The sequence below is a fragment of the Rhinolophus hipposideros genome (assembly GCF_964194185.1).
Source record: "Rhinolophus hipposideros genome assembly, chromosome: 6".
NCBI lineage: Eukaryota > Metazoa > Chordata > Mammalia > Chiroptera > Rhinolophidae > Rhinolophus > Rhinolophus hipposideros.
In genome coordinates this window covers 94936610-94963272 of record NC_138052.1, presented here as the reverse complement: position 1 = coordinate 94963272, position 26663 = coordinate 94936610, and the positions used below count along the sequence as shown (strand labels likewise).

The following is a 26663-nucleotide window of genomic DNA, read 5'->3' as shown; positions in this document are numbered from 1 at the left end:
TTTTTTCTGTTCATTTGCTTTGGTTTTCCTGTATTATGTTAGAGGCTTTCCTCTTGATTGTCTCTTCATACATGAAAGTGAAATACTAAAAGGCTGATTTTTAGTGAAATCCTAAAAAGCTCTTCTTGTGTGGGTGGAGCCGATTGTAAGCTTTACTGTACGGAGATACAGCTGGGCTGTTGGTTTGGAAACTCTTGAGGTTATTATCTTCAAATCTTCTTCGCTACTCAGATTTCTCAGAGAAGGATTTTCCCATTTCCTGACTCAAGGGTGTAGGTTTGGCTACCAGAATTCCGGGGTGGTTGGGAAAAGAAAGCTGCGATTCTTAACATTCAGTATGCCAGCATTCACTCAACCTCCCCTAAGGTACCACCACCATGAGGTGTGTTTAGCGTCCCTTAGTTTAGACATCCTTTACTTTACCCTGTCCAGAGAATAAATTTCTGGTCTTCTTCTAAGTTATGGGAAGGGCAATCTTTTAAAATAAACTTTCAAGCAACAGAATTAGTCTCCTCTTCACCCACTTCTCCCTCACTTTACAGAGTTACCTGGTGCTGTTAGTTTCGGAATTTCTTTGGGGTTCTGCTGTGTAAAGTGGGTTGTTTCTTGGCTTTCTCTTTTGTTGGCTCAGGATTCAGCTTTCTCAGGACTGCTAAGTCAGTTACCACTCATCCATCTGCTTCCCAGCTTCCAAAATTTTGTTGCCGTTGTCTCCTCTCCCATTCTTTGTCCTTGTGGGTTTATGTCTTTAAAAAAAATCTCTTCACTGTTGTTTTAGTGAGGTTTTGGGAGGGAATGAAAGCAAATGTGGGTATTTGATCCTCCATCTTTATTTGGAACCTCTTTATAATTAAATATCTTTTTTTTAACTTTCATTTAATTTTACAGCATAAACATTTCCCATGTTCTTACATGATCTTCGTAACAGCTTTAGTAAAGCATAACATTCCACTGAGTCACTACCATAGCTTACTTAATCATTACCCTATTTTTGAATGTTTAGAGTTGTTTCTATTTTGGGGAGGGGACTAGTTTTTCCTAGTCATCTTTCATTTATTTGTCTCGTTTAATTCCCTCTATTTAGGGGATGCCTGTTGGCATCCTTCTCCCCTCTGTTCTCCCTCCATGGTTTCATCACCTTGTGCCTTGACTAAGGTACTATCGCGTGCAAATTTAATTCACCTTTAAGCCACCAGGTCATTCTGCACTAATGCAGCACTAATATTTATAAACGTCGCCTTTCTCAGGAAATGGCAGAGGACCCGTATCACCTACAATTCACTTGTGGCTGGAATTTGAGGCTCCCTATAGTTTGATTCCCCCCTCACCTACCCAAACTTGCCATCTTTCCCCTAAATGTCCTCCTGCAAATGGCCTGCTCTCCTCACTGAGTTCAGGCTGCTTTTCCTGCCATGGCCAATCCACACTTAGACCCAATCGCCTGTACTCACCCACTCCACGTGACCTTGCTTACACAATCTCTTCCTTCACCTGATAATAGGGAGAGATTGTCTATGATTCACTGATAATAGACAAGAAACAAGTAATTCATTTCTAATTTTTAGGGTCAGTCTTGCCGTGTAAATGAACTGAGAGCTTTTCAGAGGTAGGAGCTCTCACGTGTTCTTCTCTGTGGGAGCTGGCCCTATACGGCCCTCATCCACCATGGGACTCCAGCCCAGAGCCAGGAATACAGTGGCGGCTTAACAGGGCCTCAATGAATGAAACGGACATGAGTGTAAGTCGTTACCTTGCCCTCTGGAGTCAGCATCCAGATCACGGAGAAGGTCAGTTTGTCGGTCATGGGATTGAGGCTGCACAGCTCCTCACACAGCAGCCTGGGAAGCATGGGGACCACCTGCAAACAGAGGACAGGCCCATGAGCACCTTTCTTCAATCTGCAGGAACTTCCCACAGGCTTAGAAGTAGCCCAGAGGGCAGAATTTTGGTGAGCAGCTTGAGCTTCCAGAGCGAGCTGAAGATGGAGGCAGCTCTTGTCCTGAAAGGCTCAGAAAGAACAGACCACCTGACACTTTTCCATGAGCCTCCAGAATCAAATGGGACTGTGATCTGGAAAGGTAAGAATTGGTAACAGGGAAAACTTACATCATAGCAACGAAAAACAACTATGTGTGACTATATACTAAAATTGAAGCTCTCAAGAATGACTGGTACCTTTGGATATAACTATTCCAGTTAAACTATATACTTAAGAACTCAAGATCTTACATGTAAGTCTTCAATTCATTTTGAGTTAATTTTTATGTGTGGTGTTCATTAGGGGTTTCATTCTTTTGCATGAGGCTGTCCAGTTTTCCCAGTACCATTTATTAAAGAAACTGTCCTTTCCCTACTGTGTGTTCTTGGCACCCTTGTCAAAGATAAGTTGACCATATACACGTGGGTTTGTATCTGGGCTGTGTAAACTGTTCCATTCACCTATGTGTTTGTTTTTATGCCATATCATACTGTTTTGATTATGACAGCTTTGTAATATACCGTGAAATCAGAAATGTGGTACCTCCAGCTTTGTTCTTCTTTCTCAGATTGTTTTGGCTATTCAGGGTCTTTTGTGGTTTCATTTGAATTTTTAGATAGTTTTTTTTTCCTATTTTTGTTAAAAATTCTATTGGAATTTTAAAAGGGATTACATCGAATCTGTAAGATCACTTTGGGTAGTATGGACATTTTAACAATATTAATTCTTCAAATCCAAGAACAGGATATCTTTCCACTTATTTGTGTCTTTGTCAATTTCTTGTATCAATATCTTATAGTTTTCAGTGTACAGTTCTTTCACCTCCTTGGTTAAATCTATTCCTAAGTATTCATTGTTTTTGATGCTATTGTAAGTGGGATTGCTTTCTTAAATCCTGTATCACCTCACATCTCTTATAACGGCTATTATCAAAAAGACAAGAGATAACAAATGTCGAGGATACGGAGGAAAAGGAACCCCTGTGCACTCTTAGTGGGAATGTAAACTGGTGCAGCCATTATGGGACAACAGCATGGAGATTCCTCAAAAAATGAAAAATACAACTACCATGTGATTCAGCAATCCCACTTCTAGGGATACATTAGAAGGAAATGGTATAAGTACTTCAAAGAGATATCTGCACTCCCATGTTCATTAGAGTATTATTCACGATAGCCAAGACATGGAAATCCTGCCTTTTGTGACAACTGGAGGGCATTATGCTAAGTGAAATAAAGCCAGATAGAGAAACACAAACACTGTATGGTATTATGTATAAGTGGAATCTTTAAAAAAGAAAAACAAAAAACCTATTTCATAGAAACAGAGAGTAGAGTGGTGGTTGCCAGAGGCTGGGGGCAGGGTACATGGGGAAATGTAGGTCAAAGGGTACCTACTGACTTTCAGTTTTAAGATGAGTAAGTTCTAGGATCTTAGGTACAGCATGGTGACTACAATTAATAATAGGATATTGTATATTTGAAATTTGCTGAGAGTAAATCTTGAGTGTTCTCTCACCACACACACACAAAAGAGTTAATTACATGAAGTGATGGATGTGTTAATTATCTTGATCTTGGCAATCATTTCATAATGTATGTGTATATCAAATCATCACATTTACACTTCAAATATATTTGTCAATAATTCTTCAATAAAGCTGGGGAAGATAAAAGAACCCAAGGGCTGAGTATAAACTCATGACAGGATTTCATCAAAGTAAAATTGCTGAATCAATGCTTCAGTAATTGAAAATAACACAATTGACCAAATCACATGCTGGAACATTAACAGAATACTCCAGTGAACTATCACTGACAGGTTCATAAAGCCAGGTTCCCTAGATGAACTACTGTGGTCAGCGAGTCATTCATTTTACAGGGTTTTAAGCCTAAATTATTCCTTCCCTTTATTGAGCTTTCTATCCCATAATTAACTGACTCAGTGGTATACTCTCTCTAATTAAAAAAAAAAAAATCTCTTCAATTTGCTTTCAAATGATGACTTACAGCTACCCCAGAATGTTACTTATTTTCTCTAAAATTCCAAAGATGAAATGAGTATTTCTACCTGGGTCTCCTGAAGGTACTTCAAACGCTCTCCTACCTTGAAATCTATTCCTTCTCTCATAGTTTTCTGGATGAATGTCTTCATCATTTGCCCCACCTCCCAAACTGAAAACGGCAGCAACAACAGCCTGTGTGCCGCACGTTGTGGACCTGCCTGATGTACGGTGTTAAGCAAAGGTAACAATGCAACCTGGTGTGAAGCAACTGAGAAGTAACAGGCAAGAGAAGCAACTGCGCTCTAGTTGAGGTCAAGTGAGCTGGTTAAGTTTCCATAGCAGCAAAGGCAAAACAAACCCTAGTAGTTTCTTGTTCTGTGTGAAGTATCTGTATCTGTACCATTTCAGTAAACAATCTTTGACACAGAAAAGCAAGCTCTAGAACTCACAGCCCACACCAGTGACAAATAACTAATAACTGTATGGCACTAACTGGCACTATTCTGAAGGATGCTTTTTAACACCTCTGTAAAATCTAATGACCACGTGAAATTGTCTGGTAACAACTTCTATAAGATAAGCACTTTGGAGGATTTTTTTCTGACTGTCGCTTTTGCACCATCTGTTCAGAAGATACTGTTTTTCTTTAACTTATTTAATGAATATTAAAATGTGATCTAAATATTTAATATTTTCTTGCACGGATCAAGTGTTTTACAAAATAATGCATTTTTACTTGCATAAACATACTGAACAAACTGGAGAAAGTTTCAATACCATGCAGTCCCATGACTGAACCGTGACATGTCAAGGTTAAATGAGGTCATAAAGGTGGGGGTGGGGCCTGATCCCATAGACAGAGATAACACCCTTCCCTGCCCGGCACACACACACACACACAAAAGGCCACGTGAGGACACAGCTGTCTCCAAGCCAGGAAGAGTCCTCACCGGGAACCAAATTGGCTGGCACCTTCATCTGGGATTTCTAGCGTCCAGAATTGGGAAAACAATGTGTTGTTTAAGCCTCCCCGTTTATGGTATATTGTACGATGGGCCAAGCTGAGTCAGACTAAACGGAGTTTGTTGGGGGTGCATTCTTGGATAGTTCTCTGGGCTGCATTATCAGATGATTACACCAATTGTATTTTGGTAACAGCAAGCTGATCTCCGGGCAGGCTTGGAGTCCAGGGCTTCATAGCTTTTTTACAGATAGGTGATATTTCTTCTAAGTGTACAAGGCAGTATCTGACTGCGAATCACAAATTGAGCATCCGAGAATGTAACGTAATTCCTGACTTCATGTTTTAGTGTTTGTCAAAATAAAGCCATTGCGACTGAAAGCAGTGTGGTACCTGGACTGGACTGGCAAACTGGTGAAATCCAAATGAATTTAGTCAACAGTAATGGATTTAATGGGTTTTATGGGTTTTAGTCAATAGTAATGTTCCAATGTCAGCATCTTAGTTATTACAAACGTACCATGGTGATGTAAGATGGTAACAGTGGGGGCACTGAGTGTGGGACCCCTCTGTATTATCTTTGCAACTTCTCTGTAAACCTAAAGTTATTCGAAAATAAAAGGGCTTATTGACAAGAAAGCTACTGTCTTCATTAGTGGCTCTCTTAAGTGTTATACATTTAAATATGGAAGAAATTTATGCTAATGAAACACATTCGGATCTGTTTTTATATGTTGGAGTTTGGGGTTAAGATTTTATTTGCAGAAAGGCCTTTACCACGGCAAAAATTGTCTACAGACCATTAACCAACAGAGTGAAGTCCAGACTCATCACCAGCACAAGTCATGGGAAAGAGCAAAGGCTCTGACGCTAGATAGACTTGGGGTCCAACCCTAGGGGGCCACCACTTCCTGTACAAGTTGGGCAAGCGAGTCCGATTCTGAGGCTCGGTGTTCTTGTTTGTAAAACACTGAGGGTGCCCAGTAAGTCAGCTCGCTGGCCTTGCCACGGTCTGTGGGTCTTTGGTCACCAGGCTCAGCCCCCTTCAGCTTCTAGTCTGGTGCTGCCCTCCCGCCCACACCCTCACCAGTGCCCCATGGGCCTGCTCACTGCACACCCTTCCCCTGCCAGGCCTGCCCACCGCTCCAGCTCTCGTCGTTCCCCCTTTCTGGAACACCTTTCTGGATGCTGTGCACCTGGCCAACTTTTGCACATCCTTTAAGATTCAGCTCATCACCATCTTACAGGCTTATACAGAGTCCCCCAGTGGGACCGCGTACTGTGTTCTGTATACTCCCCCACCCCACCCCCACCTGCTTTTTCAAAAAGGAATCGAGGCAGTGAGACACTGTCGGTCACTCCACCCTCCCTGCTCTTCCCTGATTCTTCCATAGCTCTGCACACACCCATCCTAATTGCTTCTTTCTGTGCCCCTGCCCTCCACTGGACCACGGGATCTTAGGGATGAGGACCAGCGCCTGTTCTTCTCTCTATCTAGCACCTGACACACAGCAGGCACTTCTAGTCTGCAAATGAATGACTGACTTTTGTCCACGAAGTGAATCACCTCTGCTTTCTGCTTCCTGTTTATTGCATCGCATAGAATTATGAAATCGCATGGTAGACGTCTTTACACAAGAATTTGATAGGCAGCTAGTGTTTTAAGTATAAGATAAACTGTCTTAGTTACTCCCTGTTAAACACTACTGGCATACACAGTGGCGGCCCAGATTATACATATAAATACTGCTTGGCACCCTTTATCTTACACGGAAGACGACATTTTAAAATTCACACTGCAGTGGCCAGATGACAAAGAACCTAAGTGCTCAGGAAGAAGCCAAACATTCAAACTTTTCAGGTAGCATAATCATCTTTACATTTTAAAGGGTATTCCTTTTAATAAACTTTAACTACCGGTAGATCTTGGGGCAGAATTCAGATGGAATTCAGAGAAAATAGCCTTCGTGTTCATGTAGTTTTGTAAACAGGTGGTTATTTCTCTGTCTTTCAAAGGGAAATGAACGAACCACCATCACATTTGTGGGGTGGCATGTCCTGGCCTCTCATAAATCGGCCTGATTTCTGCTGAGATCGCTGGGACCGTGGTCCACGACACAGTGCACATGCGTCCGGTCCAGAGCACAGCAGAGATCCCCAAGGGAGGTGGGGCCAGGGAAACTGGCAGCCACTCCCGATAAGCTGCTTCCTCAACTACAAGTCCTGTTATTCCAGGGGAGACCTGTCTGGACAACAGCACAGCGGCTGCATGAGACCTGCCACGCGACCTGGAGAGACTGAGGCAGGGGTGACATGTGCAGAACACAATAGGTAACTGGAAAAGAGAAGGTTTCTCCAGGAGCTGAGAAACTGCCGGCTGTCATTCGTGTCATGTGGCCGCTTCTGTAACCTCTGATGGCTGCGGAGTTGTCCCATCGGGTCCAGCCCTGCCTCCGTCACCTTCACTACTCAGCAGGGGCCACAGGGGCAATCCCTTCAAAGTTCTCAAACGCCCTCATTTTCACGGTCCCAACTCTGTAGACCCCATGGTGAATTTTACAATCTGCCTTTCCTGCTTTTGCAAGTTGTAGCTGAGCGACGATGGAGATCACTGGGCTGGGTAGAGGCATATTACTGAACCAGTCTCAGCTCTCACCTCGGTGGAAGCTGGCAGTCCTTTCACTTGTATTTGGTTAGTTCCTTCCTCTGTGCCCTTCAGACTCTATTCCAAAAACGTTCTTCCTCTCCTCAAATCTCCTACCCAACTGCCTTCTCCCTGGTCCTCAGCAGTAACCCTCAGCTCTTCTTCAGAGAGGAAATGAGAATGTGAAACTCCGCGGACCCCAAGCATCCTTCCAGCCCTTTCCTTGTGTCCGTTTCTCCCGACTCCAGGCCCCTAACTTTACCTGTGTGCCCCGGTTCCCTGACTTGTCACATATCCCGGACATGCTCAAAAGATCAAAAGCTTTATGAAGTCTTTTTGGCTGTTACTGTTCCTCTCCTACCACCAACCGGGCAAACCTGCCTTATCGCTCCTCTGTAATACTTTCCCACCTTGGGAGTCCCTCTGGAGCTTCAGGTAGCCCAGTGGACTGTAACTGTTTGCTACATGCCCACCTCCTGACTTCCCCTGGGCAAGCTCAGCACCTCTCTCATCTTTATATACCTGGCAGCTGGCACACAGTTGGTATTTGATCAGCAGAAAAAGAAAGGGGCTTAATGAAAGGTGCTAAGTCTTCCTAAGCATGTGTCAAGGCCATGATCAGAGAGTCAGGGCAGAGCTTAAAAGCTGGAAAAAAGGGACACTGATGATAGGACACCGACTTTCTAAGCATTCTGGGCTAGGGCTTAAGAGAGTTGAGAGAAATTGATCATTTAGGTAAATACACTACTGCCCAAGGCAGCTGGGTGGGGGTACCAACAAGACTATAAAATCTTATATTAGCCTCAGAGAGCAGAAACATCTGCTAAAGCCACAGCGGGCGGGCTGGCCAAGTTCAGCAACGGGTTAGCCAGGACAGCCCTGTGACCAGCGGAAAGGGCCACAGAGGGGAAGAATCCATCATCTCGGCAAGGAGCAACGGGAGGGACCAGCAGCGATACGAGGGCCACGACAGCTCAAGGTGGGGCAGCCATCAACAACCGCCCAGGGTTCTTTAGCACCAGGAGGGGCTGCAGGGGCCTCCTGTGCCCTCTTGGCCCAGGTCACTGCTGGCTCCCACACGCGCCTCACACCCTCAGTGCCCTCTGGCTGTCTGAACTTGAAAACTGCATGAGTTTTTCTCCCTTTCTCTGAGGACTTCGAGGTTTCCTAAGGCGCACTCAGCTAGCTCCCCACTCACATGCTGACACAACTTAGAGGACAGAGACAATTCACTTGGAACCAATGTCTCTGTTTCTAGAGTTTTCTTTTTCCCATCAACACTTCCATGAATCCTGAATTCGATCAACTCGTAGCCACACAGTTTGACATTAACAAAACACCAGCACTCCGACAACCTGCTGGGGTCAGAAAGGAACATCTTAAAACTCTTTGGACTCCACGTTAAGACAGCTTCCAATCCCAATCTTTGATCTCTATTATAAAGCAGGACCAATAAAAGATCGCCGAGATTTATGGGCGAACTTTCATCTGAGCTGTTTCACACCTAAAATAACACAAGTACTGAAGCCAATAGGCAGAAATTTTAGGTTTAGGTTTCAACTGTTTAGGTTTTCTTTTGCTTTCAAAATTCAATTCACTTATTGAAAACATTACCTTAAATTTTACAATTACATTGTAGTTCCCTCTCAGAGAAGCCAGTGGGAGACATTAACTGGGTAGATATCACAACCGTCTGAGAAGGACAGACCTAAGTGTGGGTAGATAGCTGTTCCCTATCCTAACAGATATCTATCTTTTGTCAAAAAGAGTGTTTTTCAAGGGAGTTAAATGGACAATATTTAATTTTATCTTTCCTCCTGAGTACACCCTACTGTCAACAGAAGTAACCAAATGCATACTACTGGGAATAAAATCCCAACAAAAAGACTTTCAGTTAGAAGACAGTGAGGTGGTATTCCAGATCCGTTTCATTGCACACTGTCCCAATCTCTGGGAGAATTCCTTAGACTCTGACATTGGTTACATATAAGTCAGCAGCACTGAATGAAAAGAAATCAGGACCACATTCCCTCCAGATGGGAAATCAACCGGCACCCGCACCCCGACCCCTACCCCCAAAGCAACACTCCGTCCCCACCTGATGAAGTGGGGAGAAGCGACTCTGCCAAATGAGAGAGCAGAGGAGCTGGAGGAGGAGGGACACAGCTCATCCAGCTTTTAAGGAGGCCTTTATAGGCAAAGTAAAGTGAAAACAGCAGAAAAGTTCCTGGACACAGGCCTTTAAGAAACAAAAATGAGTAGGAAGAAAGGTCAGTGCAGCGGTTCCAAGGAATCCGAAGACACAGCTGCTGCTGTCCAGGGTTGCGGGCCAGCACCACGGGCTCCCGCCAAGGTGGGGCAGTGCTGGGCAGCGGGCGCCCCTGCACAACCACTCTCCGGCCGCCGGTCTTCTGCCACTAGCTCCCACTTGCAGAGCTCAGAGCACAGTCCCAACTCTGCAATCCCAACGAGAAATTCTAGAACTGTGACAGTCACGAAACCAAAGCAAAGAGAACACGTTTAAGTTATTTAACCCAATTTTGGTTTTTCATTTTCTGATTATGAAACATAATTCCTGGTTATAAAAGGAGAATGCAGCAGCTAGACGAGAGAAGCAGGACACCTGCTTAGAAGAAGCTCTCATTGTGACTATAATTCTTAAATATCTGAATCTGAAGAGCAAACTTTTCTGTATAGGGAGAATGTTTCACATTTATTCATTTCATGTGGTCTTCAAAGAGATTGCTACTTCTCTTTCTCTTTCCACCATAACATTATAGCTTTTGTAGATTTGAGTGATTTTGGAGTCTCATCTCCCTTCCCTTAGAGGACCTGGGCCAGGCAAGGGCTGGGTTTAGCCAACTGCATTTTCGGGCAGAAGGTGTGGATGAGATGTCTCCAACCTGAGGTTATATTAAACATAGTCAATGTATTGCTAGCACATGATTGAGGCACTCGAAGGCCAAATGACATTATGGTTTCTTGGACCTGGCAGAGGTAGGTCTGGAAGTCTATCTTCCAACTATCACACATATGCCTACCTGGAGCAAGCAGTGGGATGAACTTTCCCAGGAGTTATAGAGCAGCAGCCCTAGGCACACTGACCTGCCAGGATACACTGCTTCTGAGGGCCGTGCTCAGAGCCTGGCTTCTCCTCTGCCAGCTATGTGGGAGCTGCCAGTGGAGGGAGACTGGGCAGCTGGATCCTTTCCCTAGGTGATGACATTTGGAAGTTCCCAGAATGGAGCCAGTTTGGCACCTGGGCTGGTTTCTTGCCCGTAAGAAATGGGGCCAGGTAAAAGGTTCCAGCTCCCAGAATGCCATGGTATGTGCTGGTGGGTGGTGGGGATATCCCTCTCACCTTAGTGCAGTCAAAGAGCTAATACCAGAAGTCAGGTGCTAGGGCAGGCGAGGACAGCAAGTTCAAACCAACATGGGTAGCAATCTAAAACTGGACCAAGGAAGGTAGGTAGGAAATGAAAGTCATATCGCCAAAGACGTGAGATGACCCCAATAAGCAGGTGAAACACTTTCAAAGGAGGAGAAGGAAACCTGGAAGAATTCATGAGCTCCGAGGAGGTGGTATGGTCTCTTATTCGCCACTGTCCCCAGGCCTAGGGCAGTGCCTGGCAGACAACTGGTGTTTAAATACTTGTCGAAGGGGGTCTGTAGACTCAGTGACTTATGAGGAGTCACAGAATCAGGACTAGGAGGAAAAGCCCAGACTCCTCTTTGGCTTCCTTTGCTTTTCCATCTCGGAGACTCCAGGTTATCTTACAAAGGGCAGGTCAGGAGCAGATTAGCCCCCACCCTTTAGAACAGGGGTCAAAACCGTTACTTAAAAGGCCAATAGTAAATCTGCATGCCATTCTGCTATTAAAGTGTGATCATGCCACAGACATTACATAAATAAATTTATGACTGTGTTGCCATAAAACTTTATAAAGGGCTGGCCCGGTGGCTCAGGCGGTTGGAGCTCCGTGCTCCTAACTCCGAAGGCTGCCGGTTCGATTCCCACATGGGCCAGTGGGCTCTCAACCACAAAGTTGCCAGGTCAATTCCTCGACTCCCGCAAGGGATGGTGGGCTCTGCCCCCTGCAACTAGCAATGGCAACTGGACCTGGGGCTGAGCTGCGCCCTCCACAACTAAGACTGAAAGGACAACAACTTGACTTGGAAAAAAGTCCTGGAAGTACACACTGTTCCCCAATAAAGTCCTGTTCCCCTTCCCCAATAAAATCTTTGGAAAAAAAAATTATAAAAATTGTGGCTCTTGTGGGCTGGGCTGCTGAGCGCTGCTTTGAAACAATAATTGGAGATCAATACCTGGGTCTTGCCACGGCATCTCTTCAGTTTGGTTCCTCTTGAACATATGTGATCTAACAATTAAGTTCGCGAACTTACCCTAGGAAAAACGCTACATACCTCATTGCTGAATATCACTATGGTCACCTTAAAAGTACTCCCCTTGGGAAACTATGCACCAATGCCAGCGCCTAGTCCACCCTTCAAAGCATTTTGGAACTCTTTTTCTGGAATGGCCATCAGAGCTGTCATCATATTATCCTTGATGTCCTGAATGTCATCAAAATGTCTTCCTTTCATTATTTCCTTTATCTTCACGTAAAGAAAGAAGTCATTGGGGCCAGATCAGGTGGGTAGGGAGGGTGTTCCAATACAGTGATTTGTTTACTGGCTAAAAACTCCCTCACAGATAGTGCCGTGTGAGCTGGTGCAAGAGCCATGAATTGTTGGCGAAAAGTTCAGGTCGTCTAACTTTTTCATGCAGCCTTTTCAGCACTTTCAAATAGTAAACTTGGTTAACTGTTTGTCCAGTTGGTACAAATTCATAATGAATAATCCCTCTGATATCAAAAAAGGTGAGCAACATCGTTGCAACAAGTTCGTGAACTTGATTGTCAGACCTCGTGTAACAGCCTAACAGGAAAACATATAATAACAGAGGGAAAACATTCTTCCAGGGAATACTTCTTTTTTTAAAGACCTTATTAGATGTGGGAAAAGATGTTCAGACAAGATTGCTACTCCTCAGGAATATTTTTTGTCTAAAGAGACATAAACACAACAAAACAAAAAGAAGATGACTAAGTAGAAGCACGTTTTTCAATCCAAGAAACCGGAGACTGACTTTTACCTTCTGAACCAAGTAGACACTTGTCGCTCTCTCAGCAGCCACTTTATCCAATTCGGATCCCTCAGGAACAAAGTAACTGACGTCGGCAATGTGCACTCCCACTTCGAAGATACCTGGAAAGGCCCAAGAAGGTTGATCAGCCTAGAAGGGTAGGCCATGGCGGTCCCTCCCGGGAATCCTTCCCGAGAATGCATGCCTCTCCGAGGTCACAGGACCTGAAGGAGAGGCTGCTGTTTCTAGTCTCGCTGGGCACTCCACCTACCCTGCGATGTCCCTGTTGTTACTTTCCTTAGTGTACCCCAACAGGTGATGAGATTTTTGTCCTGATTAAGCAACAATGACCATTTCTACAAGATGTTTCCCATTTCTAAAGGCTTCTTCTCTTTGAGGAAACATCAGTAGACTTGCCAAAAAAAGACTCATTTTGGATGATAAACAAATCCTGTCAGGTCACCACCAGAAGCAAGTTAGTCCCCAAATCCTGCAGCCTGCCTCTGAAAGCTCTGCTCTTCCTGCCCATTCTGGCCACAGCATAGCCTTCCTACCTTACTCAGCCCCCTTGCTGGCCATCCTCCCTTGATTCTGTCTCCTCTTAGCTAGCAACCTTCTTAACCATGGACCTGGTGAGGTCACTCCTTAGCCTGCTGCTCATGTCCTTTCATGGTCTCACCCTGATCTACCTGGCCAGCCTGACGATCTCACCTCCACATGCTCTGTACGCAGCTGTCATGGGAAACCTCTTTCCATTCCCGGAACAGATCTTACCTCATCCCATTCAGATGCCGTTTGGCTTGTGCTTTTTCTTATACTTAAGAAAATCTCAATAGGATCTGCCTGTCAAAATTCTTCTTACCTTATAAGGGTCAATTGAAAGAGAATACCAGAACCAAAAGAGATTCCCTGCCCTGTTTCTTCCACCTGAACTGTCAGAGCACATAACCCACAGCTTAAGATGCTCACTGTGGTCTTTTCTTCAGAGCTCACACCATGACCAAATATCATAGCGTATCTTCACTGGCTCACATGTTTACCATCTGCCTCTCTCCCTACGGTGTAAGCTCCAGAAAGCCTGGGCCTTTCGTGTAAATGCTTTTCACATTGTAGGTCCAGTGCCTGGAAGAATGCCTGACACATAGAAGGCACTGATACTTGTTGAGTGAATGAATCAGTAATTGGTTTGCCTGTTGCCTTTCCCCCTCTCGTGAAAGACCCTACTTGTTTTCCCTCTTAGGACTGCCCTTTCCCTTACTGGTGGCGCTATTTTTCAACAGGCTCTGCCTTCCCTGTAGTTCTGCCAGAGAGGTGGTAAGATGATTGAGGCCAATGGAACTGCACCTAAAGTGAAGCCCGGGAGCCAGATTATCAATTGAAGATTTACTCTTGAACATCCTATAAATCATCTACCAAAAACGGCACGTGTAATTATACACACATAAACACATTTACCTCTACGTGAAAAATGCACAAAATAGACAGAATATGAAAGAGTACACCTGTAAAATAAATACATAGTTTGAAGAGAGCATCATGGGCAGACAGAAGCATGTGGATGTTATAAGCACAAAGGTGAATTTGCATGAATTTAAATATATCGTTGATGTAATTCCATTATACCCAATCCCTGTTCATAGTGACTAGTCAATCATAGGCATGCAACTCAAGTCAATTTACTCTGGGTTTGTTTCAAGGAGTGATATGGACTTCAGGAAAGAGGGTTGGTCTCTCTCTCTCTGTCTGTCTCTCTCAACCCCGACAGTAAGGACAATTGTAAGTCTGGAACTGCTAAGGAAACATCGTTGCCACACAATCATGCCAATACAGAAAATAACAGGTATAAGAAGTAAAGGGAGAATCATGATGACCTCATTTGAACTCCAGGATCCAGATGAACTTGAAACTCGTCTACCTGTGGACTTAGCAGTTGATGAGCCAATCAATTCCCTTTTGGTTATGACTCATGACAGAACCCTTATGAATAGCAAGTTGACTCAGAAGAGTTCAACACATCACCACCTGCTCCTGTTTACTTGGATAACCTGCTCGAAGGTACCACACATTTTGTCTGTAAATCTTATAGCTATTGTCCTCCCATTCCTTCTTCACTGGGGGATGAGTTTTCCTTCAATTTTTAAAACGGAAAATGCTTAAATAGGGGTAGTTAAAATCAGGGGCTCAGGGGATGAGAAGCATTTAAGTTTCCCCATTGTCCATCTGTCTCCCGCCCCGAGACAACCCTCCTACAGGGCATTTGTTGGCTTTTCCCGCCCAGTTCAGTAACATTAATGCATGAGGGAAAACCTAAGTCCATCGAAGAGATCCTGCTGTTACGGGATAATATAACAGATCTATTTCCCACAGAGGAGAGAGGGCTGTCTGGAAAGCTGAGAGAAACGAGTGTGGCTCCAAGTTCAGCCGCCTCATTCTGAGAGCCATGCAGCTGTGTTGTTGGGTCACTGGGGGCAGCGAAACCTGCCCTGCGATGATCGAGGAACTCAACCCTAAGAAAATGTGGCCAAGAATCTCAGACGGCTCAACTTCCAATTCTGATACTACAAGTATCTAAAAGCAACACTTGGAGAAGGTAAAATAAAGTGTCTTCCTTTGAAGTCAGAATTATAATATATTGGCCTAACAGGTAAATATTGACTAAAGGAAAAGAGAGAGGATTATGACATCATGATATAAACCATAATTTTAAATTCAGTCTCTGTGTTGTTACTACACATGAACTTTCTGTCCTTAGTCAAAATTGACAAACTGACAAAGAGTTCATTACAGGAGATAAAACACGAAGGGGGCCAATCAAAACATACTTGAGAGGCTTAAATTTCACTCAGAATTCCCAGCAGAGCCTCTAAAACCAGCAAAGAGAAGCTCTCTTATTTTCCCCTTTGGACATTTTTAATGGAAACCCTAAATAAATATTTTATTACATATATTTACATAATGTGAACTTGCAGAACTCTTGAGGTAGTGGTACTGTAGTTTTTATTCTATGAAGGAGAAAATATAAATCCAAAAGGTTATATAATATATGCCATCGAAACATTTAGGACAAATTTGATGTTTTAAAAAAATACCATCTTCCAGATGAAAGTATTCTTTAAAAATTTCTTTTGCATTGAACAATTTTCATCTACTGGGGTTAAGGTGAGTCCTGTGAGTTTTGAAGAACTATGGAAGCAGAGGGAGGAAGAGTCCCCAAGGCCAGCCATGTCTGATTAACTTTGCACTGGGCCCACAAACTTAGGCTCAAAGGAACACAAATGCTCCTTTGAATGAACTTGAGAGGACATCAGAACGGCTTCATCCAATTAAAACACGCCTAGAACCTAAAGCAGGGGCTTGAGAACCATCCTTCGAAGCCAAGCCTCCCAGCTAGTTCAGCCACTTCCCAACAGTGTCCCTGCCAGGTGGCCCCTGACATATCCTCAAGGGGGTGGAGCTCACATTTTGAAGTCTCTCACTGAGGAAGTGCCTCCTTACACAGATCCGTGATGCACGGAAATGGAGCCAATGGTCCAATCCAGCCCCGAGCATCTGTAAGCGGCAACTGCTCCGGAGCTCACAGTCTAATGGGGTTGGCACTTGGTGGATATATCTGTGTGGCGACAATATGATGGTACTAGCGCTATGACAGAGGAAGGTCACAAAACCTCACTGCATGGGAACGAGTTGAACTGAAATCTGCTTTTACTTCACCGAGAACACGTGAAGTTTCATAATTTATAACAATGACATGAATGCACTGTTGACAACGATCACAAAAATGGTAATAAGGATAGTGGCAGTGACCATTTGATGTCCTCTGTGCCAGGGGCTCCATACACATCAATGCAGATTTGACAACAGCATATAAACCACATCCCACAGATGAATCATCTGAGAGGTTCCAAGTCACTTGCCAAGGCTACCTGGCTAGTGAGTAATAAACCCTGGGTTCAAAACCAGGTGGGATTCAGAGCCTCTGCTACTTTCATTGCCACCCTCAACCCCGCCACTGTCATCGTAACTCAGGGACATGATACAAGCTGATTTTTCATCTCAGGACCACAGCTGGAAACCCCTCCCCAGCTCTTATGGTCCCACAGGTGCCACATTCTCGGCTGTACTTCAGGAGTCCCGTCAGGGCCTTTCCCAGCCTTGCTCACAGCCCCCTCCCCGTCTGCAGGCCCTTTGGGTTCCACTTGTGACCGGGCCACTTGTGACAGGGCCTGTTTAGAGAGCAATCACCAAGCCATCGACTCTGGTTCTATTAATCATAAGTCCCTGAGATCCAACAATTCCTTTCTAACTTTCTAGCTTCCAGTCATCTGTAGCTGGGGCAGGGTGACTGCCGGAAGAACTGTACATGAAAGGGCGGTGCCAGGCTTCCCCTGCCTTCTGCCTTCCAGGCTGGGGTCACCTGAGCCCACCTTTACTCACCGCTGAGACTGGACAGCGGTGACAGAAGCTCTTCTTGACCCAGGAGGACACCCCTTTTAATCCAGAATGTAGGGGAACAATGCTGCTAAATGTCCCTCCCCAGCAAAACAGAACTGCTTTTGTCCAGGTCACTAAATGGCCTTTGTGTCACTAGGTCCAAACACTTTTAGTCCTGACTTGGCCTGGCCCCACAGGGCATCTGAGGCCTGGTAATTTCTCCTTCCTTGAGACACTTCCTTGGCTCCGGGCCCCACTCTGGGTGTCGGTGCTGCAGCTGCTCCTTCCCAAGCTCCTCTCCTCCCTTGTCTCTTACATGTCGGCGTGCCTCTGAGCTTTGCCCCAGGCTGCCTTCTCTTCCAACTCTGCTCTCTCTCCCTAGACTGTCTCATCCACTCCCAGGAGTTCCAGCACCATCTCTGCTTCAGTGTCCTCACTCGGTGCCACCAGCCGAGAGGGCCCGGGGCTCCAAGCTGCCATGTACTAGGGTCTACTGGGAAGTGCCACTCTGCTGTCATACAGGCAGCTTACACTCCGACCCCCAATGAAAGCACGTACCTTCCTGTGTCTTCCATCATAGGAAGGGGGATCAGTCCCACTAACCCAAAGGGGCACGACCACTGCCTAAACCTACAAGACACCTGGCTCCGCCTCAGTCTGCATCCGTCAAGCGCTCTGAAGTCTACCTCCCGACAGCTCAAGTCTGCCCACCCTCCCCACGGCCAGGGCCACCATCGTTTGTTTGAAGGAAGACCTAACAACCCGCTCGTTGCTCTCCTGGCCATTTCTCACACCCATTTGCCACACTGAAGATAGCGTTCTTTTCCAAATACCAGTCTCCCCGGCACCCCACTGTGTAGTGTAAACCCTGCAGGCCCCCCACTGTGCTGAGCACACAGCCTAGACCGGGTGTCAGCGGCCTCACTGGCCACACTGGCCTGGCTCTTCCATCGCTCCAGTCCCTTAGGCTCGTTTCTCCCTCCGCCCTTTATTTTCTATCACTGCTTCACAAAGAGGCCACACTGACAAAATGCTCCATCCTGTGTGCCTGCCTTGAGCATGTGCAAGTCTCCTGGCCCTCAGCCCTTAAACACCAGCCACTGGCACAGAACTTAAGCTGCTTAAACCCATCAGGCTCCACACTGTTCTCCCCTGCGGGGTGTTCTCCTCCCCACCCCCCTGGGCCTGCAGACCACTGCGTGAACCCCATTCCCTCTGGCTGGGCTCCCTGCTGCCCCAGACCAGGCTCACCACCCCTTCCGTGTCTCCCTACAACATCTTACACGCTCCTGACCCCCACCTCCACACCACTTACTACAAAGCGGTCATGAGATCTCTCCCCCGTCCTCTGTTATGAGCCCAAAGGGCAGAGAATGGGACAAGCGAATAGTTGGTGTCTGATGTTTAGATATTTATGGAATAAGAAAACAAGATGTAGGGCAGATCTGTTGCTACTCTGGGTTGAAAGGGGTTGTAAACGCTGCCTGGTCTAACTGCAGCGTTAGACCCCACACCAGGTCTTCCCAGAGAGCGTCCAACCTATGCTTGCGTACCTCAGGTGACTTAGAAGTCATCACTTCCCAGTGCAGTCCACTCCACCTTCAGAGAGCAATGACGATAAAACATTTCCTGTTTCAAGCCAAAAGACACCTTCCTTGAGTTTCCCCTGGTTGGTGCAGTTCCTTGTCAGGGGACTGCCCAGAACAAGCCCGTCTCCTCAGAGACAGCGATCTGGCTCAGAGAAAAGAGTAAAGGGGCAGACTTCTTCCCGCAGGGCTGGGCTCGGCTTTTGGAGACACTGGCTTTGAATATTTAGGCACTTAGCATGTGGCGCCCTGGATCTTCTCTCCTTCAGGCTAAATACCCACACGGCCTGGCTCCGAGTCACCTCAACATCTCCTCCAAACATGTTACTAATGACCACTTTCATTCACTCAATTAGCCAGTCAACACATGCTTATTAAGTTCCTGCTATGTGGCAGGTACTTTTCTAGGCACTTGGGGACACACAAGTCAACAAGATTGACATGGTTTCTTCTCTTGTGGAGCTTACATTCCAGGGAGGAGAGAAAGACAGTAAGCAAACAAATAAATGATAAGATTACTTAAAATAGTGAAAAGGACTTCAAAGAAAAGAAAACATGGTGAGGTGATGAGAATGTCTCAGGTTTAGTTAGGAAAGGTCTCTGAGGATGTCTAAAAAGGACCATGTCACGTGACGGCATGAGGGAGCCCACTCCAGGCAGGAGAAGAACCAGAGCAAGGGGTCAAAGAGGGAGCAAGCCTGATGCATCTAGAAATAGACTGAAGATGGGAAAGAAGGGGAGAAGTGGAAGCTGCGAGGCTAGTGAGGTAGATGGGCCCCTGTGAGAGACGCCCCGTAGGCGTAGGACGAAGCATTTAGATTTTATTTCAGGTGCAATGGGAAACCACTGGAGAGTTTGAAGCAGCAAAGTGACATTAATTGAATACACCATATTCGCTTTCTCATTTTGGCACCTCCTTCATTCTGCATACATGGTTCTACTAATGTAGTCTTGGGTCGCAGTGAACTGAAAACCACAATCTCTTGGGAAACGCGCTGACAGGCAAACCAATTCAATCAGTCCTCCCATGAAGTTATACATTTGGTAAACTAAGGTAGATGATGAAAAGAAGCATAACCTAACAGACACACTGACAGATGCAGCCGGAGTTGGGATTTCCTGTCCCGCAGGCTGTTTTCCATCCAGCCTACAACACAGAAACATGACGTTCTTGCTGGGGTCACCCTTTTAATCCTGTGGCCAGTCTTCTAAACAACATGAGCCTTCAAGAAACAGATAACAGTGTTCTGGAAGCTCAGAAAGGCTCATGTCACAACGGAGAGAGCTGAGAGAAAGGGACTGCCTGCTGTCCCGACGTCCTGAGCACGGAGGGGCTTCACACCGGGCGGCACTTCCAGCCGGGATGTGGGCCCTGGCCTTCGTTTGGTCCCACTGAGTTTTAGAGACTGACTCCATAGCTGGGGAACAACTGGGCTTGGACCACCTTGTGGCCACACAACAAACTCCATCTTTTAGTTGGGGTTAGCAAGTTCCCTGATTTGGGTGGAAACGCTGATTGCGTTGCAAGGTAAGAGGGAAAACTCAAACTCTGATGTCCTCCAATTCTGTGTGGTATTTGGTTATGTAATAAAACACAACAGTTGACCACTGGTCCAGCAAGCTATGGCAGCTCTCCATGGCTATGACGTGCTGAGGGTCTGAGCATATTTCATAAACTTAAAAGGAGTCAAAGTAAAATATTTCTGCGGCAAGTAAATCTGAATGCAGCGCAAGGTGCCTGTGTCTGAGGAGGGGATGGCACAAGACGCCTGCCCAGGATTTGAAGAGTCTGTAGATGGTCTTGTTTCAAGTTTCTTTTTGCTACCACCCAACAAAGGGTTAATGAGGACCTTTAGCTGCAAACTCCTTAATGGGTGAACTCACCTTCTGGAACCTTTTCCCTTCATTATTACAAAGGCCTGTATCAATCTGCAAGTACTCAACTCAACTGCCCACACAGCAATTTTTGTCATGTTCAATCTAATTCTCAGGAATCTAAGTTTAAATTTATATGAACAGCATGGAAGAGGAACACCCAGGTAGCAAATTCCACTTTTCCCCTTCCAAATGATTTGAGCAATGGCCTCCTTCATTAACAGGAAAGAGAATGAGGAGCTAAACATGTGAAGCTGGCACCACACCCAATGTCTGGGAGTTTCCAGGAGTTTCAGAAGTGAGTGGGGAAAGCCCAGGTCAGCAGGTCAGGCCTGGGACAGAGAGTTGAGCATGGGCTCTTGAGAGGAGGGCAGGCATTTGGCCCTTCCTCGGTGCCAAGAGCCAGTGAGGTCCGAGGGGCCAAGAAGGTAGTTACAGAGTTAGGAGATCCAGATAATAAGGGCCGGGAGAGGGGGTGGGCTGGATGGGGCAGACTGGCCACAGTTCCAGGGTTCCCGGGGCTGGATGATGGGAACAAGGGGTTTCATTATACGATTCTGTCTACTTTTGTGCATGTTCAACATTCTCTATCCAAAAATTAAAAATAAAAGAGTTTGCAGAGGCTGAAGCCAAGGAAAGAAAAAAGTTTAAAAAGGAAAAATCCAGTTAAGAAAAACTAGCTACAAGTTTTAAAAGAAAGACAAGCCAACTGAGGCAGGAGAGGGTTACTGCTTAAGAAGAGCAGAATTAAAACGTCCCCAGTGATGAGCTCTGGAAGTTGAGGGTAACAGGGACTATTCCTTTCTACATTATACACATTTTGTAATGTTTCCAGCTTTCAAAGGCTGGAAAAGCCATAATGATAAAAAGTATAAAATGAAAAATGCAAGCCTGGCTTGAAAATGTCTGGAAATAAATATATCAAGATGGTAACAATGCTTTTTCTCTGAGTGGGAGGATTATGAAATTTTTCTTTCTGCTTATACGTAAATTCTAATTTTTCTATCATAAATGGGTTATTTGTTTTACAGTTTTGGTTTTTTAAACTAAAGACACAGCAACAAATGCTGTGTCCCTCCTCAGCCACCCCCAACCCGATTCCCCAACACGCAGCAAGAGAAAGCCTCGCTGGCCAGCCTGGATAGGTGGCAGCGAGACCGGGAGGCTGCTCATCTGACACCTTTCCTGGGGGAGAGCAGCTACCAAAGCCCTTTGCAGGCAGGTTCTGCTCAGGGGAGCTCAGGAAATGAAGTAGCAGAAACCGGGCTCACCCCTTCTGAATAGGAAACAACTCTTTTCATGCTAGAAATGTGACTCCAGTTTGTGGCAGCCTGTGGCTTTTGTCATCATTTTACAGGTTCGGTGTACATGGCTAGCACAAGGAACCTGTTCTTTCTCATTCCGGGGGGGGGTAGGGTGAGGGTGGGGGAATGCTTGTATGATCCCAGCAGATGGGTTTCCCAAAGATGCAGGCTTGAAAACGGAATTTCAGCAAATTTTCACACTCATTTGTAGATGTTTCTATTTTTAAAAAGCCTCTCTATTATCAAAACATAATTGCTAGTCTATAATGACCAAAATGAAAAGATTTATAATTGTCTACAAGTTTTGAGGCACTATCAACATCGATGTATATTTAAATGCCTATGCACTGAGTGTTAACTGTCATCGACAACTGCTTCATCCAATCCCAGCCTTCCTTTCAGCTGAAATTACAGCAATTTTCATAGTCACCTTGAATTGAGAGGCAAAAGCTTTTAAAAGCTTTATATCCTGAAGACAAAACCCCTTTTCTCTCATTCTGGAGAAGCCTTTTTGGGTTCTCACTATTTTTTCACCATACCCAATTTGTTCTTTTTGGATCTGATTACTCAGTTTCATTAATGAACCTCTTTGCATGAAGAAATTGTTTTTTGATTCCCGGGGCTTCACCAAGTTAGCAGAAAATGACATCCATTATTTATGCGTGCTTACGATATGAATCCACCACACTGGTTGTCCTGGAGCAATCACATGTTGACTGCTTGCTTTTTAGATCACTTTTTGTATTAATTCATTTAACCCTCCCAATGCTATGAGACAGATCTCTTTCTACAGATGGGGAAACTGAGGCCCAGGGAGGTCACATATTTTTTGCATCAAGGTCTGGCTCACGAGACTTAGCTCGTAACCCTCACTTTATGGGACGCATCCCCTTAGTATCAGGTACTTGACTAACTTCTTTTTTTTTTTTTAATTGGGGAATATTGACTAACTTCTAATTGCTTCTTTCTCAACTCCTATAGGCTGTAAGCGCTGTCAATGGAACATTTAAAAAGGGTTATACATTTACTTTGCAGAACACACATTTTAAGACAACTAAGAAGAACACATTATGATTTTCAATGTGAACAAAAGTGACGCCTTTATGAAAACAATAAATATTCATTAAATAAAAATCTTGTCACACACTCCCATAACCAATGGTCACTTTCTATTTTTGAACTACCCATTTTTCAATTAGTTATAACTCAGTTTTCCAGTTTTTTAAAAAACTCAGTTTTCGTATAAAGTATTCTGAATTGCCAAATTTTCTGGGTAACTGAATGCCAACCCTTTAATCATCACTCGTTTCTGGTTTTAATACTTCCGGATGAAAATCCTCTATAAATGTATTACATACTTCCTTTCCTTAATAGCAGAATATAATTCAATGTTAATAACTCAGGGTCATTAATATGAACATTTATTTTATATTTTGCAAAAGATGCTAATGTGGCACAGTATGGCAAAGCCACCTTGTCCTCAGGACACACTCACACATTTACTTGTCTCCTGTGTCACTAAAATGGAGTAAAGACTCTTAGATGCAAAACCTCCTGGCTATTTATAACCAGTTATCACTGATTAGACTAGGCACACAAAAGACAGTCCAATATTTCTTGATTAAAGAACTCATCTTCATAAAAGTTCTATGGGGCAGAAACTATTAATACTTGTATTTTGCAGACAAATACATTTGGCTCAGGGAGCTTAGCTGATGTACCTGGTGTCACACAGAATGTAAACGGCAGAGCCAGGATTAGAATACCGATGGACTCCAGTCAGACCACATACCATAGCACTGCATGGTACAGTCTTTCCCTGAGGTCATTCCATGGTTGTCAGTACCCCTCAGCTTTTTAGTTCATAGCAACTTTATCGAGATTTCATTCACATGACATACAATTGACTCATTTAAAGGGTACAATTCAGTGGTCTTTAGTATATACACAGAGTTGTGCAACCAGCACCACAATCAATTTTAGAACATTGCAACACCCCCCAATGAAACTCCATATGTTTTCAATCACTCCCTATTTCTCCCCAACCTTCCCAGTCCTAGGCAACCACTTATGCAACTTCTGTCTCTATAGATGTGCCTATTCTGGCCATTTCATATAAATGGAACACACAATATGTGTCTTCTTTCACCTAGCATATTTTCCAGGTTCATCCATGTTATAGTATCCTTCCCTTCCCTTCCCTTCCCTTCCCTTCCCCTCCCCTCCCCTCCCCTCCCCTCCCCTCCCCTCCCCTCCCCTCCCCTTCCCGCATGCATTATTTCTTTAATGGAGGAATTATATTCCACTGTGTGGATATATATTTAACTATCCATCAGCTGGTAGACATTTGGGTTGTTTCTACTTTTTGTGTGCTCCTTCACTTTTTATAGTAAACTTTTTATCGAGATATAAAAAGCTTGTATATATAAGGTATATAAATGTTAAGCATACGCGTATAGCTCAGTGAAATTTTACAAAGTAAATACACTTAAGTCATCACCCCCCAGTTCAAGAAATAGAACATAACCAGCATTCCAGAAGCTTCTCTTGTATCTTCCTCTCAGTCTTTACACCTCCCAAATATCACTGCTGTTTTGACCTCTGTAATCTATAATCATAGAGCAGTGTTGCCTATCTTTGTACTTTATATAAATGAATTCATACAGTATGTAGTGTGTGTGTGTGCCTTCTTTTGCTCAACATATTTTTGAGACTCATCCATGTTGTGTTGAATTTGCTCTGCAGCACTGCTGTATAGTACTCCATTATAAGAATATCGACAATGCACCCATTTTATTGTTGATAAGTGCTTGGTTTGCTTTTAGTTCTTTGCTATGATAAATAACATTGCTGTGAGTATTCTTGTACACATGTACTCATTTCTGTTGGGTATATACCTAAGAAGGAAACTGCTGGCTCATGGAGTCTGAATCTCTTCAGCTCCATTTTGTACCGTACAATGGTTTTCCAAGCTGGTTGTACCAACTTACACCCCTATTCAGTGTATGAGAGTTCTCACTGCTCCATATCCCCACTAACATTTGGTAATGTCAGCTTAAAAAAAAAAAAAAGCAATTTTGGTAGGAACACAGGAGTATCTCACTGTGGTTTTCATTTCGATTTGCCCTGTGGACTAATGATACTAAGCACTTTCCATGTGTTTTTGACCACTGGCTACCTTCTTTTATGAAGTGCCTGTTCAACTATTTACATATTCTTAATAGGAGTCCTTTGCTGGATATATGTATTGCAAATATCTTCTCCTACTCTATGACTTGCCTTTTCATTCTAATTTATCACTCTTCACCTTAAGGTTAGTGCATTTTGTGTCCCATTTAAGAAATCTTTGCCTATTCCAAGGTGATGAGGTTATTCTTCTATGCTGTCTTCTAAAAGTATTAACACTTCAAGAAGCGTTAATGTTTTCACCTTTTTACACTTAGATCTGTGAGCCACATGAAATTGATTTTCATGTATGGTGTAGAGTAGGAGTCAAAGTTCATTTTTCCCCCCGTATGGATAGCCAAATGATCCAGCACCATTGATTGACAAAACCATTCTTCCCTCGCTACACTGCTGTGATATCTTTGTTGAAAACCAGGTGATCATATATGTGTGGGTCTGATTCTGGATTCTCTATTCTGTCCTCACCTTGCCTTCTGAACAGCAACTATTTATTATTTCAGCATAATTTCACTAAAATTTCATGTCAATTTTAATATTTCCATTTTTATATTAATCATAATTTTTACTGAGCACTTTTTGTCTGGCACAGTTCTAAGTACCAGGGATTAGCTCACTTAATTCTTCCCAGCAGTTTTAAATTAGCTTTATTATTATCATCCCCATTTCACAGATTGGGAAATGTGAGGCATGAGAGGTTAATTTTTTCCTCTGAAATACAGACGGTGCCACTTTTCATTTTGCTGTCATACTATCTACTTTTATGGAAAAGCATCAGTAGCAACTTGAGGCAGCTCCTGCTAATATCTTTAAAGCTAGGTTGTATTTTTGCAACAGCAGGCATAAATGGAGCTTTATTTCTTTAGCTTTTCATATATTCAGTATTTTAGAACTGGAAGACACTTGAGAAACTCTCTAGTTCAAACCCCCATATAGCTGAGGAAAGAGAATTTCAGAGAAACCACAGACATGCCCAAACTTACATGATGCAGTAGAGGCAAAGATGAGACAAGAACCCAGCTCTCCTGCTCTTATTCCAGTGCTCTTTCTGGTACACCACAAGTGCCTCTCATCACGCAATGAGTGTGTTGGATCACTGAGGCTTCTTAACTGGCTTCCAGGTTTACCTTGGTGCCAGATACTTGAGGATGCCTTACTGGTGGGTGCCAGATTATCTTGGCTTTAATGAGCAAGGAAACTGGAACCAATCAGCAGAGCTGGAAGCAGATGAACAGGCCACAGTCCAAATTTGGTTTAACAAGGTGCACTGAGACATCCATGAAAAAAGAGAATTTCCGAAGCCCAGACCCCACAGAAATCAGGCTAGCAAGATTCGAATGGAACATAGGAATAAGACACTTAGAGGGGTGGAGCTGTCTCTCCACTTAATCTTTCCACTTAGATTCTGTGTCCTCAAAACAGGAACTCATTGGCAAGCATCCCAGAAGCCCACTTCCATGCCAGAGTCCTCGCATGACTATTCAGTTACTTGGATTTTTCAAGTCAAGGTACGATTCAGTAAAAAATGATCACACTACAAGGACAGTTAA

At 44.3% G+C, this 26663-nt stretch overlaps 1 protein-coding gene across 2 annotated transcripts in view; it reads right to left on the bottom strand.

The window, feature by feature from the left end:
• The window catches only part of DIS3L2 (DIS3 like 3'-5' exoribonuclease 2), a 307560-nt gene that overhangs the window by 88853 nt on the left and 192044 nt on the right, over positions 1-26663 (bottom strand). For both annotated transcript variants that reach the window (XM_081051782.1, XM_081051783.1), the window contains exons 11-12: positions 12744-12856; positions 1751-1858 (exon numbers count right to left, since the gene is read on the bottom strand). In XM_081051782.1, coding sequence (XP_080907908.1) covers positions 1751-1858; positions 12744-12856 — 221 coding nt within the window. The remainder of the gene's footprint in view (positions 1-1750; positions 1859-12743; positions 12857-26663) is intronic.